This window comes from Telopea speciosissima, chromosome 5 (assembly GCF_018873765.1).
Source record: "Telopea speciosissima isolate NSW1024214 ecotype Mountain lineage chromosome 5, Tspe_v1, whole genome shotgun sequence".
Taxonomy (NCBI): Eukaryota; Viridiplantae; Streptophyta; class Magnoliopsida; order Proteales; family Proteaceae; genus Telopea; species Telopea speciosissima.
This window is the reverse complement of record NC_057920.1, coordinates 8798252-8814082: the sequence shown is the minus strand read 5'-3', so window position 1 is coordinate 8814082 and position 15831 is coordinate 8798252. Positions and strand designations below refer to the sequence as shown.

Sequence of the window (15831 nt, the reverse complement as noted above, 5' to 3'; positions counted from 1 at the left end):
TGAGAGAGCCGAAACCTTAGAGCCAAATCTCCTCATCGCTTACCTTCTATTTTCCTATCCTCTTCTTCTCACTGTCTTCTACACCCAACCGAACCATATTACTACTGTGTTCTGTGACTTCTATTGTAAGCAAACAACTGTAGCTGTTAATCATCACCAGAAGAAGAATAGAGGTGGAGTTGGGAGATATGGGGATAGCACTAAAATAGAAGGTTAGGTTCTGCAGATCAAACCAGCCAGCAAACTGGGCTGGAATTGGGATCGAGTGGGCCTCTTGTATGGTTTATTCAACCCTCCAAAGTTCTACTGGATCAAGGCTCAAGCTTCAGAGAAAAGCTAGTTCGATTGTTGCAGGCAGCAGGACAGAAAACAGATCTGCAGAGGTGAGCCTCGATTCTTCCTCTAGTGATATGATTAGCAGCAGCAGTTGTTTGCTCACAATAGAAGTCACAAAACACAGCAATAATATGATTCGGTTGGGTGTAGAACACAATGAGAAGAAGAGGATAGGAAAATAGAAGGTAAGGGATGAGGAGATTTGGCTCTCACCAGCTAGGCTCTCAGCAGCTCTAAGGTTTCGACTCTCTCAGCCAGGCCCTCTGCCCTTCATCTTCACAATTGGGACAATAAAACTTGCATAAGCAATCTTAACTCTTCATTCAAATCGTGGGGAGCCTCTAAGGGCTGTTACACATAAATAAAAGCATAGCTTGCCTCTCAAGCTTTTACAAAAATAGAAACTACTTGGAAATAGATAGAAACTAAATATTGCATAAAAATAGAAACTAAACTAAACTTCTAATTCCCCAAATAGACAAAATTGACCCTTCTAAAAAGTCTTCACATGATCTGGTCTTAGGCCCCACAAGATCTTCTAATAATATTCCACTAAGGCAAAATAAGGGGTGGTGACACTGTTCACGTGAACAGTAATGTGAACAGTGTTTTGGCCTCTTCTTCTTCAAGTTTTGATCTACATCATAGAGTTTGTGTGGTAAGGGTATTTTAGGAACTAGTTTGTTTACTAGTTGCCTTATATTGTAATTTCCCTTTTTATCTTTTACCTCCCTAGGGAGGTGTATGTAATTTCTTTCATATTATTAATGAAGTAATTTAGGTGTGGAGGAGTAATCTCTCCAACACACAACTTCCACCGAATTCTCTTCCTCTCCATTTCCTTGTGTTCTTCTCCTTCTTATCTTCTTCTTCTCTCATCTTCTTTCTTCTTCCTTACTTACATCCATTACCTAAATTCCAACTACCTTATCATAGAAGCGGTTATTATTATTGCCAAGCTCCTGAAAACCTACCTGTCTTCAAATTAAAAAGTTATGTGTGCAATTTAAGGAACCCATCTCTAATCGAAAGAGCTGAATGTAGTCCTAGATTGGTAGAAGACCCAACTAGGAGCCAGTAAACCAGGATCTGTTATGAACACGTGAATCGGCTACGTCAAAAATAGGTTTTTAGAGAAATTAGGGTTAGGGTTGGATGTATGGGGTACATCAAGTTGAGGTAGGGGGAGTCTATCAATGAAGGTCCTGGGATGTTTTGATGGATGGAAGCTTGTAAACTTGAATATACAGCAACTTAGGTTTAGTGTTTCAGATTTTGGAAAAGAGGTAAAGAGGGGAATTTAGGGTTTATGATGGACAGATAGGGCAGGGGTTTGGATCGAGCTCTTCTTATGGTGAGAGGAGCACTCGGTCAGAATTGGAAGGGATTTTTATGGTTGGAATTTGCTGGGCAGAAATTTAGGGTTTTGGGAAATGAAAAGAGATGGAGGATTTTAGTGTTTGAGTGGGTGAATGTGGCTAGGGTTAGGATCGAGTGTTCCAATGGGTGGGAGGAATAACCGATCCAATTTTGGAATTGGCTGGTTAGGTCTGTGGGGATTTTAGGTTATGGAAAAGTGAAACTACAAAGGGGGAAATCTTTTGTTGTTCTTCTAAGTTTGCTATAACACATCAATTATTTCCCCTCTACTTTTATTTCATCAATTTGAGTTTTACCGCAAATCCTGCACAATGAACCCTAGTAACCATTCATGATCTTGATTTCTCAGGCCACAAGCAGGATGAATCATAATAGATTGGCCACAAAATCCAAAGCCCCTTTAGCCTCACTCCTATCCAATCCCAGCCTTCACTCTTTTTCAACCTTTTATCCTATTTCTATTATAAGTCAAAACAATAGTTTTCTGTACTCTTCTTCCAAGTTATAGTTCTTCACCCACAGGAAATTAAAGACGTAAGACCTACCAGCATCTTGATCCCAAGTATTAATTCTCATTTTCAGAGTCTCTTAATTTTACCATGTATTTTTTCATAAATTATAAAACTGATTTCCAATAAAACAGTATCCAAATTCACTCAATTCCCAATTCCAATAACATCCTATCCGATTTCAGACAATTACCCACTGCTTTGATTGCTAGCATGAAATTCGCAGCTATAACCAACTGTGAAGTTTCCTATGGAAACACCAAAGTGAGTTTTGTCTCTTCTATCTTACATCAAATCCCCAACATGGACCAAATTTTCATGACATTAATCTGAATGTGGCTCCTGTTACTCATGGCACTCGTTCAAATTTCCCCCTCCTCGTTGAATAAAATACCCTGCTTAATTACATGGTTTCTTATACTGAGCAGCTCCAACTATGCAAAAAGTAAGGAGGCGTCCAAGCTTATGAGAACTTTATGAAGCTCTGGTGTCAATTCAATATCATGTTCCATTAGGTTGCCAAGTCAAACAACAACTAGTTTAAAGCATATCTAGATGTCAGCCAATAATTTAAACACAAACTTTAATATCAAGCAAATGTAAAAAAGAAGACTTCCTACAAGAAGAAGATTTAATTTTCTTGGGGGTGGGGGAAGAGTATATAACCTAGGAAATTGATGTTCTACACATGTACCTCAAAACATCAGCTGTGTGCCCCGACGGAAATTCACCTCCAAAAACAGAAATTCTCTGGCCAGTAGTGACATCCCACAAAACACATGTCTGATCACCAGAACTGGTTATTAGGTGAGTGTCCTCATCAGGAACAAACTGGCATGAGGATACATAACCCTTGTGCCCACTGAGCATCCTGGATACTGGTAGGTACCCATCCTTGTCACTGGGAGAATTCAGATTAAAGATAGAACATACACTATCAAGTCCACCGCAGGCAACAGACTGACCACTTCGAGAGAAGGCACATGTCATAACCCATGCACAAGGTAGCTTTATAGCATGAGTTTTCTGGCTTGTTAGAGCATTCCACACAATTAGCCTCCCATCTTGAGATGCACTGACAATTCGATTCTTTTCAGGAGTCCAGTCCAATGAATACACCTGGCAGATTTTTCGGGGGGGGAAAAAAACAGCTCCAAAGTTCAGTTTAAGCTTAGAAGCTAAGAACTTTCCAGTTTATTCCACTACAATATCATTCAGGAATATGGGGAAAAAATGTTTTTAAAGTGTCAAAAAATAGTTCAGTATAGTAAATTAGCTGTATGTCGCTGGAAACAAATAACTTATATGGTAGACACTGTCAAAACATTACCGATTTCTAAACAGATGGTCCACACAGTCTAACAGAATCAAATAAAAGCCATAGCAAAACCCCAAAGAAAAATTGTACAGGAAGATGATTTTCACAAGAAGCAACAAAAAGGCAATATCAGCAACAAAAGCACCGCAGCCAGTTACCATCATTCCTTAGCAATTAAAACGGCAGGTATAGAAGAGCGAGTTATTAGAAAAGCTGATTTAGACAAATCCCTTTTTCCCCCCCTCTCTCAAGCAATTTTAGAGAGCACAACCTTCCAGACACTTGTAGGTAATCCAACCATGCATCGAAATTTAGAGATGCACAACCTTCCAGACACTTGTAGGTAATTAAACCATGCATCAATTAAAACACCTGATAGAATCGAGATTCCTATATTGAAATCTCAATTAGAATGGCATCTTCCTCTTTTTCATTTCTTCTTTTCCTTTAGGAGAATAGAAACCAATTGTTGGCATGGCAACAACAACTATCACAATAAGATAAGGTATTCCATAGATTTAAACAAATATAGGAGGAAAAGAATGTCCAGTGTAGCAAAAAAGTACTTTAGCAACACAGAAACAATTAATAAAAGAAAATTACTCCAATAAAACGAAAATTCATGCAACAGCACTCAACACGAACAAAATCAGATATTAATAGTACCTTTCCGGTGTGTCCTTGTAAGGTCCTACAGCAAACAAGATCCGTAGGGCCAAAGCTAACAGCCGTTCGCCCCTGCGACCTTGAATACTCAGCAACTGCAAAATCAAAGGAGAGATAGCAGATGTAACAAACCAAGACATAGGGAAACAAAAAAAAATGAAAATTCCCATCTGGAAAGTAATAAAGTTCAAGTACCATCAGTGTCAAGAAGAAGACGCCGTTTCTGCTTCAAACGTTCTCTAAGAGCATTCACGGTCGCTGTGGCAGCTAGATGCCGCTCCTTCAGCTCCGCAACAGACATCTTAAAACCCTAGAACGCCTCCAACAAGTAAATCAACAGTTCTCTGTCATTACAACTTCGTTTCAAGATCGATGTATGCCCTAAATTCCATTTCTGAAAGAGAAATTGAAGAAAGAAACGAAAACCAAACGTGAGATGAAGTGAATACTGAGTAACTCAGAACTTGTAAGAACAACCAGAGAGTTGTAGAGTGAAGATTAAGCAAATGGACTGTACAGGAAGGCATAAAAAAGAAGAAGAAGGGAAGAAGGACAGCGGTGATCGATGGAGCGGAAAATTATTAGATACTTTTAATGTGAGTGTGAGAACTGTGAAAACTGAAAAAGAGCGTGTCAAAGAAGGGGAAGCGAAGCCTTCAGACACGGTTCAGACTTCAACCGGCACTCGTTAAGTGGTAGGACCCGTAGGGTCTACCTTTAGTCCCATTCCACCCCATTCCACCCCATTCCACCCTTAGCCAACTGCAGTCCCACATGGGGTTCTACGTGGCAGAACTAGTAATCAGAGTTTTAAGTGGGCCCCACTCAGAAATATAGGGGGCAGTTGATTCACCCCTGTCCCACATGACTCGAATTCGAAGTTGAAAGTTTGAAACGTCACTTTTAAAGCTTTTTAGCCGTTACACTGCGGTAAGAGGGGTTATTCACCCAGCTATTATTATTTATTTTTTTTTGGGGGGTAATTCACCCAGCTAATTTCATTGGCTGGAAAAGCATATTATTGTAATAATTAAATTCATTTACTATGTGCACGTTCAAAAATATCCTGCATTCTTTTTTGCTGCCACACATTCTCACCTCAATCAATGTGACACTAATTTATTCATAAAAAATGGATCTGTCACTAAAAGTGTGAAGCAGCTCATTATATCATTCTTTTAATCTATTTTTCTTAGAGATTAAATAACTTGTTAGTGTATTTATTCTCAAGAGCTCTTTAAATTAAAGATAAAAAGAGAATTTCGAAATAATTCCAAAGTGATTAAAAAAATGGGTAAGAGATCGCTGTTTTGTTGTGCAGCCCGTGCATCAAGATGGGAGCCAATGAGACTTGAGAGTGTGCACAGGGGCTTGAACACGGTTGGGAATTTTTATTTAAGGGGGTTGGACGGTAATTTCACATGCTCATGTGTCTAAGCATAGGAACCACACGATCTAGCAACATTCTTTTCTCTAAAAAAATATAGGTAAAAAGGTTGGACACATCGTCAGTATATTGCAAACTAGCATCCGTTGTGTCTATCTCTTTATTCCCTCCCTCTTTGAAATGACTTCCTTGCCTCTCTTGTATGATGCCATGTCTCTTGCCCTCATTTGTGCCGTCTGCTAGCTTATCGCACATGGACGGTGTGTCTATTCCTCTTAAAAAATCTAATTCAAAAGTGACTTTATTATTATGTCATTCAAAATACGTCATTGTTTTGTAGATTTTTCGAGTACACAAGTGGAATGACAAGAGCGACCCTTGTTGGAAAAAATATACATATGTAATATTAAAAAGACAAAAAATAAGGTTATAAATTAGGGAAAAAGCTAGAGACATACTGCTAGAATACCCAGACCTCTCCCTATAAATTATTTGACACCTTAAGGGGTGTCAATACAAAAATCTTTTGTTTTTCCTTTGAAGTCATCTTTGTGAGTTGATATAAAATTTATAAAATTCAACATCAAAACATAGCTTCCTCACATATCTCTCTCTCTCTCTCTCTCTCTCCCTTTCTCTCTCTCTCTCTCAGCCCTTTCTTCCATCTCTAGGTGCATCGGACGTTTCTTGGCCAAAGGTGGGGAAATTTGTCTTCTACAATCGGCATGTTATTGTTATGTGCTTCTGAGGCCTGATTTGGTATGATTTCTATTTCAATTTCAAATTGATTTCATGAAATAGTCAACAAATAGATTTTTGATCAAAAAATTGAAATTGTTTTGATTGTATCAATATGAAATATTTAACGAATAAAAAATCCATTTGTTAGTTCAATTTTTTAGAATAAATTCTCTATATTTCTTTGGGAAGGTGGTGGTGATGGTGGCATGGTAGTGGTGAGACCATTAGGAGAAGAAGAAGGCAGTTGGTGTTTTATTTTTAACATGAAAATATTACTTGGCCCATCAAATTAAGTATGTGCTCATTAAAGAGCAAGGGTGAAATCAAATGAAATAGAATAAATTCTTAAACAACTCCTCAGTTATTTCAGAATTTATATTCCACTTGATTCTATTTCATTGAAATAAGGAGCAAAAATAAACCAAACAATTTCCTCAAAAACATCACCCCTGAAATTGAAATATAAATCATACCACTCAGACCTTAAGTTTTTGTAGTAGCCGGTACGGTTGCAAAAGGCGCAATGGGGGCTGCAAGTGCTAATATTTATGTAGACCAGAACATTCTTAATGGAACCAACTCAAGTTAATAGTGGCAAATGCAAACTGCATCATTTTCCTGGCCATTGAAGGCAGCTTTTATTGTTTACCCAAAAAAACAAGAAAACCTTTTTTTTGGTTATTGGGCCCAATTTGCTTTTCTATGAAGACAAACTATTGTGCATTGGAATTACTAGAAAAATATCAACTTGTTCTGGTATTTGATAGGTTCATTCTCCTTAATACCAACAACAATAATGTTAAGATCAACTCCTCAAATAAGAGGTCATGAGTTCAAATCATCTTGGGGCCTATCCCCATTCCCTACAGGGATCTTTATCACCTCCAGTTCTCTGCCCGGCCCAGTTCTCCAATTCCTCTAACAAGGGGTACTGGAATGACCACCCTAGCCCTGCCCAAACATTTTGCCTTGATGGGGTCCACCACCCACTATTAGAGGAACTGGGAACTGGGAACTGGGCCGGGCAGGGAACTGGAGGAGATAATTTTCCTATTCCCCCCCCCCTTCCTATTAAAGCTCTCCAATTCCAAAGAAACAATAATGTTCCTTTGAAGAGTGTCACATCTGCTTTTGCTATCGCAAAAAGAACAACTATTGCAATCAAGAATTCTTTCTCCATGATTAACGCTACCCCTCCTATGAAGAATAGCACTTGGGGGGTTTAGTGCCAACTATGGGAGTCATCCTACTTTGACAGAAACAATAGTAACATCAATGGAAGAAGTCGCAGGGTTTGCTGGGAGAGGCAGACACAGAGGGCGGGGGAGCGGGAAGGGAAGCCATAGCCAAAGAGGGAGAAGGAGGAGCAGCAAAGGGAACATGTAGAGATTTCTTTAAGTGAATTTTCAAGAATTATCCTCCACTTAAAAAGGGCGAAGGGCGAAGGGCGTTATCCGTAAATGAGGCTCTCGAGTTCTACCACCACGAGGTTTGGGGAAGGTCATAAAGTCTTACACCCCACTTCACGAAGAGACTGTATTCTGACTCAAACCTGTGACCATTAGGTCGCAATGGAGCACCCGTACCATTGCATCAAGGCCCGCCTTCTAAGAACTATCCTTCCACTCAAATTCATAAATTAAAAAAAAAAAAGATAAATAAAATGATAGTGAAGGGAACTCATTCCCTATTCATGGTGATGTAGAAGAAAACCCATAAATATAATAGTAATATATTTGACCCAAAAAAAAAAAAGATGCTCAAGTGAGGCCTTCTTTTACTAACATTAAGGGTGTCAATTTATCTACAATTAAAAAAAAAGTGTCAATTTTGGACCAAAATAAAAAACCGCACTCTAATCGACCTGTTATTAATTGAAACCGATCGACCCAATAGCTTATTGGTCCGGTCCCGCATCTACCATTTAGGAACTGTTGGAACTAGTAGAATTGGAACAAATTCACACTAACCCTATATAATATATAATTCTTAAGACTCAAGGTTATGAGAGCCAAGGTCAAACCCTTTATTTTTTTAGTCTTTCAATTTTGACTCGTATGGAGGAGGTACTGGTTTTGTCTTTTGCAACTTTCATGGAGAGTTGTTGAGAGCATTCTTGGAGCTTATAACCCTCACTGAAGCTATCGAAGGCGAAGCTTGTGCAATCAGAGCAGGTTTGGTCCAGGCGATGAATCGAGGTTTTCCTAACCTGGTGGTGGAACCCGACTGCGAGGCTTTGATTAGGATCTTACTAAACTCATCTGATCAGGCTCCTCCATCTCTGATCTTTGGATTGACTTATGATATTCGTTTGTTAGCTTCATCTTTCGATTTCTATTGTTTTTCCTTTATTCCTAGGGAGTTAAATGACTTAGCCCACTCCCTAGATCATAAGGTACTCTCTTTGGCAAGTAAGATTGAGTGGCCAATTTCCAATCCTTGGCTTCAGGATTATTGTAATTAAGAAGCTTCGAGCTCCTCTTGCCTTTTTAAATAAATTTACTTCTTACTCAAAAAACAAATTTTTTGGCTGGTATCACTGGTCTCGTATACTATTTTACTAAAGATTTGGGGAAAATTATCACCACAATTTGTCTGCCCGTCAATTTCCTCAATTCTACTCTAATAGAGGGAGGTGGACCCCACCAGGGCAATGTGGTAGGATGTTCATTTCCATCCCCTCCTCCCCTCTATTAGATGGAGTTGAGGAAATTGAAGGACAGGTAAATTGAGGGGAAAAAGATCCAAAGATTTTGTTATAAATTTAAAAGTCCATTCGGGAATGCTAACTTAAGAACATACCTTAAAATAATTATAACTTATGAGGGTGGTGGTGTTCTTACTTATTAATTAATACAAAACAAGAGGTGATATAAACTAACTCTATGATTTGGAAAAAAAAAATGAAACATATATTATGTGATTGAAATTAATGTCTTATTATAATATTATTAAATATATACAAATGTGTTAGGATTTTTTTTGTTTTTTTGTCGCGTACATCCCATGAGGTATCACGTAATTACAAAAACACCGATCAATGTTGAAAAATTCTATGTACCCCCTAAAGTATCACGTAATTACAAAAACATCGATCAATTTTGAAAAAGTTCATCTGTTGTAATTGAGGACGCCATTGCCTTGGGGGTTTCAAAATTCAATGTCTCAAAGGCATGGTACTATGGTGGTTTCTACAAAAAAAATAAAAATTGGCATGGACCATGGTGGCTACAACCCCCCCTAGTTTTCTTTTTGTTATTTATAAAGTTTGTAACGGCCTAAAGTCTCATTGTTTCTTGTTTACCAAAAAAAAAAATTGATCTTTCATGCTTGAAATATAAAACGAGTAAATGGTCGCTGGTGATGTCATCACAAGACATATTCTTAATTCATCTTTAGAAGTTTATTGCGAAAAAAATCCTCTCCAACATGCCAGTGAATGCAATGCGCATTCGACGGTTGGAGCTGTCCTTCAAGCGTGTGCTAAACAGGTCAAACTATTCAATGTATGCTAAAGAGGATCCGGACTTGAAACTTCCCGAAATGACCCATCCAAGTCTTCTTAATATAATTTTATTTATTTTAGTTGTACTTTTTATTAAAAATATCATTAACTGTCAATTGATTACTATTTTGTTTTAGGTTTCCTTCTTTCTATGAGAATAATAAAAATTAAGCATACTATAAGAGATCGGGTAGAGAGAGAGAGAGACTCTGTTAGGCCCATGTATATTTAATATTTAAACTTTAAAAGGTCTATCTATTTTACCCCACAAACATTAGAATACTAATGGGCATTCTCTTCGTAAGTGTTAATTAATATTGATATTATAATTTATTCCTTCTCCCCCCCCCCCTCTCTCTCTCTCTCTCTCTCCTTGCTTTTGTTTTCTTTTATTATTATCTTTTGTGATCTAGATTTTTAAGACAATGACACAAATATTTAATAATATAATAGACAAAAATATAATTTGTATACTACCTTGGAGAATAATTTTGAGTGCGAATGAACTATTTACTGAAATATGCAATATGAGAACCTACAAGAGACCTCTAGACGACGTGTCTTTTACTCCAATGTTGCCTTTATGCAATGACACGATTTATGTTGTTTCTGTTTTTTTAGGGGGAGGGGGGAGAGGGAGTTGGGTGGAGATATTTCATAAAGGGAGAATGTTATCTGTGCCGCAGGACAGGCTGTGCCTAGACACATGGGTCTGCCACTTAGGGGGGCAGGGTGGTCCTTGCACCCACCCCATGTGCCTGGGCGCAGCCTGCGCTGCGGCACAGAGAGTAGCGCCCCTTCATAAAATTAGGCGTGTCAAAAAAATCCGGCCAACCTGAGCCCGCCTAACCCGTCCTGGGGCCGGGCCTGGGGTTAACACAGGGTCATGTTGGGTTAGTCATTTCTCTATCACTTGGCAGGGCCTGGGTTAAGGCCTCAAGCTGAGCCCAACCCTATATATATTATATATTACAAACTCTTATTGGGCCTTGTTAAGATAATATCTTTACCCAATTATAATATTATATTACAAGGCCCAGCCCATCTATTATTCAGGGCCAATCAGAGATGGGTCGGGCTTGACTAAAATCTAGTAGGGTCGGGCTGGGTTGAGGGTATGCTGGGCCCTAGCAAGGTCGCGCTAGGGTTTAGGGCAAGCCCCGCCCGTTGACACCCCTACATAAAATACCTATACTAAATATAACTATAGGGAAAAAGGACTCAGTTCGAGAGCATGACTCTTGAGCCTAGATATAGGATGGGGCAAAATGACCGCCATGCCCCTGTGGAAGGTGAAAATCCCACCTATATTGATGCTTCTGCGTACTCTCCCATTAGCAAAAGGACCATGCTCCCAAACAAAAAACTCTTTCCCATGACTATAATACCAATAACTTCAACTATTCATACCCCCCCCCCCCCCAAAAAAAAAAAAAAAAAAAAAAATCAACTATTGTGCATACGATCTTCAATTGTTTCAATAACATAGTTATTCATCATGTATATAGCAGATATATGTGCTAAAATAAATCTTACAATTTTTTTTAATAAAAAGGCTACAAAGGACAAAAAGGTTTATGGGACATGTTGTTTTGGCACTAGAGACTTTGCATGCAATTAATAACTGAAACATTGGATTATAGATACAATTTCCAAATGTCAAGACCTGTAGTGTACTTTATATTATTTTTAAATAAAAATATTAATCTATCATAAGAAACAAAAAAGGAAAAGAGAGGTTTTTTTTTTTAAATTTATCTTTGAATATGCATAAAAAAGGGATAAATTTGATACCAATAGCTACGCAATGATCGCGTTATTCTCCTCTCAAATCCATCGAATTCATTGTCAAAGTAAAAAGGAACATGTGGGATCTTCTAGCTTATGACCATAAAATATGTATAGGGTTCATAAATGATTGTACCTCTCATATCACAAATTTATACAATTGTTGGATGACCTATAAATCTTGTTAGAAGTTGTTAGGTAAGTATAAAGTAACAATCAAATGGTTAAGAATCATTCTATAATGCTAATTGTTTAGGTGAGATTAATTTAATAGTTGTGTTAACCTATTGAAAACATGGGGTGTGGCTATTTTTTGGGGCATTTGGCTCATTTTGTTTAAAAAATAAAATAAAATCAATTCGCATATTTTAAAAGTTGATGATGGGTCAGGTTGAAGTTAATGTAAAGTGTTAAATAACATGTTTATCTCATTATTTTTTGGATAATTTACACATACCACCCCTGAGATTTGATGAAAGGATTATTTTACCCTCCAGTTTTGAAAAATTTTGCATATCCCCTTGAGGTTTGCAAATGGTAACAAATAAGCACATTCCATTAGTTCATGACTAACAGTGTTAAAAATATGTTATGCACTGACAGAATTGCCCTTACAAAAAAAAAAAAAAAAAAAAAACCTTGCAACTCATCTTCCCCAAATCGATTGGGGAAGATGAGTTGCAAGTTTTATGTAGAAACCAATTCCAATCTCTTCACTTCTCCTCGAAATCGAATTTGCAGAAGAAGAAGATGGATTATTAGGGATTGTAGCCATTAGATCAGGTTGATCGGCTTTTCGACAACAAGCAATAAACAGAGACATCAACGAAATATCATCCCCCAAAGCATGATGGATTCTCAATACACAACACTTTCGTTCTCTTACCACATGAAACTCCCAAAGCGGAAGAAACCATCAACGATGAACATCTAACAAGGTGCATTCCTGCAAATAGATTACTGCATTTGACTTGCAGCTCTAGTGACTTAGACTTTAAGAGTCTATTATGTGATGAGCTAGGGCTTTTACCAATTCAACAAAGAGGCACAATTGGTTAATCTAATCTCATCTTTAAACTCTTGTTATCTGTCCAATGGGATCTGTTGGAGGGAGGGAAGCATCTTTGATGTAGCAGAAGCCAAACCAAGAACAATGGATAAGAAGCAGCTCAGAAAGAAATTAGAAGAGTGCGCATGGCCAATAAGGACATAGATCCTCCGGCTTCCAAACCCATCATCTTCATCCTCATATGGGTTCTTGCGGCAGTTGACCACTCCAAAAAACCCAGATTTGGAATTCCAGCTATCGATCTTCACTGCCCCATAGGCCTGTATCTCTTCTGTCTTCTTGTTGCTTCTGTCGATTCCTCCAATAAACTATTCAGCTCTATGCGGCTTCTCCGTACTCATCTATTTTAGGGCTTCCAGATCGATTGGATTCTTCATCCCAACCACAAAACTATTCACCTGATTCATTTCTGGTGAAGGAAGAATCTTACCGCAGGTGTTAGAGGTTCGTCGTCTTCTCTGCGAGCTCCAACCTCTCTCTTCCTTGCAAATTTCTCTGCTTCCATGTCAAAATCGTTAGATTTGTCGCCATTAAATTATAATTGACTACTTCCATGGACTTCAAATTCATGAAAGTCTCCTCCATCTCCATCCAATTGTACTAACCCACAAGCTTCCTTGTCCCCACTTAATTAATTAGAACCCTTTTACTATAAATTTTTGGGTATCCAATGTGTGATGTTAGATTCTTATTTAAAACTTGTTTGATCGTGAAACCCTAGAAACATGTGAAATGGATATTTAATCTCGATAAAAAAAAAGGGTTTTTGCAATAAGAAGATTAACTTATTTATCCATGAAATAAAAGATCTTTTTAAACTTATGCTGCATAAAACCTGCGATTTGGGGAAGATGAGTTGCAGGTTTTTTTTTTTTTTTTTTTGGTAAGGGCAATTCTGTCAGTTCATAACATATTTTTAACATTGTTAGTCATGAACTGACGGAATGGGCTTATTTGTTACCATTTGCAAACCTCAGGGGGGTACGCAGAATTTTCCAAAACTGAGGGGTAAAATTATCCTTTCGTCAAACCTCAGGGGTGGTATGTGTAAATTACCCCTATTTTTTTAACTAAAAGTTTGTACACGATCGTATACACGCATAATTGTTACTTCAACTGCAATATAGTCATGAAATGACTTTTGTGTAATACAATAATATGGGGTGTTTCGTTACAACATCAATCTCATAATAGTGTATTGTCTTATTATGCGAAATTTTTTTTTTGTTTTTTAGTGTGCCACGTAAGATGGTAACAACTTATTGTAATCATGCTTGGTTATAGCAAGATTAATCTAATATAGAAAAGTTTACATTTTACTTGGTTAGTGATATCGATTTTTGTATTTGATGGCAATGATGTGAGTAAAGGAAACTTCATAAAATTCTTTATCCTTTCTTTTTTCTTTGTTTTAATTCTATGTGGTGACCAGTTTTTTTTCTTTTTTACTTGAATATGCAATTGATCACACATTTCAAAATGTTCGGCAATGAGCATATCTTTCCAATTTTTCATAACAAAACAACTAAAAAACACTAGATCTAGCTTCCATGCATGGTTATGATATAAGCGATGATGTGGCCTACATTGCTACATTAGCATCAACTGCAAATAGCAATTGAGTGGTAGTTTAGTACCCACCTCGATAGGAGGTGATTACAAGATAGATGCATTAGGTTTTGGAGTTGGTCCTTGGTTCTAGTGGCGTGCAATGGTATTCATTCCTCTCTGTGTTTGGGGTAACATGGAACCAAAAGTACCATACTCATTGTTGTCGTTGTCGTCGTCGTCAATTATGACAAACTATCGTTGGACAAAAACACAAGGGGATGTCGATCCTAAAGAAGTATGTTCCCAATTCCATTATGGTTTTAGTTGTTACTAGGACTTCGACTTTCATTTGGTATCAGTGTAGAATCCTAACTTGTTGCCCACATTATGGTTTTGTCAAATATGGGTACAACCATATGTTGTAAGCAATGCATGCACGCAACCACACACATGGATGCAGCAACATGCATGCACGCAAGGGGGCTGACCAACCAACCCATGCACAAGCACCTGTGTATGGGAAAGTCGATAGGCCAATAGTGAAGCCAGCAATAGTCGGCCAACAGTGAAACCAGTAGTAGTCGGTCAATAGTAAGGCTACACGACCCGCAAGTAGGCCATGCAACCCATAAGCCTTTGCAGTCATAAGCTGTGTTCGAGGTCAATTGGGACCAATTTTGGTTAGGTTTTATCGGTTTCGATGTGAGATTGGAGGAATTTGAAACCAAACCAATGAGGAGTAGTACAATTTATGTGCGGTTTGGTTCTGATTTGAGTTCGATTTTCACTTAACATGGCTTTTTCGGTTCGAAATCGGTTTTGAATCAAAACCAATAAGAAATGTGTCGAAATTTTTTAAGGGTAATTTACACATACCACCCCTGAGGTTTGACGAAAGGATATTTTTACTCCCCAGTTTTGGAAAATTCTACGTACCTCCCTGAGGTTTGCAAACAGTAACAAATAAGCCCATTCCGTCAGTTCATGACTAACACCGTTAAAACTATAAGGTAAAATGACAAAATTGCCCTTGTAGGACCCAATAAAAAAAGCCTACAACTCATGAAGATGAGTTGCAGGTATCATGCCCTCTATCTATCTCTCTCTCAAGCTTTCTAACTTCTAAGTTCTGACTGCTTTTCAAGAACACAAAGCTGATACTCTCTGCTTGTTCTCATGAACCCAAATCAAATCAGATGATTCCAAACTTTTCAATTTAATCAGACTCTCAGAATTCTTCGACATCGTAGAAGAAACGACTATTTTCCAGTTCTCCTCCTAAAGATCTGTTCCTTCCCAGGTAAGAGAAAAGCACAAGGAAAGTGAAAGAGAAAGAAATTACAATTAGCTTCTCATTTGATTTGATTTGATTTCTTTTCTTTCTTGAATTCTGGAATCCATTGCATCATATTACTCATTTCCTAATCCTTCAACCTGAAAGGGAACCCAAAAAGAAAACACAAAAGGGCAACTAACTGAGCAAAACATAGAAATCTTGTTGTTTAAAGCAGCAGAAGAACCGAAACATGAAACAGCTCCACAAGCAATCAAGCGTGAACCACAGACAAGATGAAGAGATCC

The 15831-nt window shown here is 37.9% G+C and overlaps 1 protein-coding gene and 1 long non-coding RNA gene across 2 annotated transcripts in view; one reads left to right on the top strand and one right to left on the bottom strand.

Annotated features, from left to right (window-relative positions):
- LOC122662600 (guanine nucleotide-binding protein subunit beta) overlaps positions 1-4755 on the bottom strand; it is a 24270-nt gene extending 19515 nt beyond the window's left edge. Inside the window, exons 1-3 of the mRNA XM_043858278.1 lie at positions 4405-4755; positions 4210-4304; positions 2920-3344 (exon numbers count right to left, since the gene is read on the bottom strand). Of these exons, the coding sequence (XP_043714213.1) occupies positions 2920-3344; positions 4210-4304; positions 4405-4510 (626 nt within the window). The 5' untranslated portion in view covers positions 4511-4755. The remainder of the gene's footprint in view (positions 1-2919; positions 3345-4209; positions 4305-4404) is intronic.
- Positions 2703-15831, top strand: LOC122662601. Its single transcript, XR_006333060.1, has 3 exons — positions 2703-2714; positions 3538-3542; positions 15405-15831. It is a non-coding gene; the product is annotated as an uncharacterized LOC122662601 (long non-coding RNA).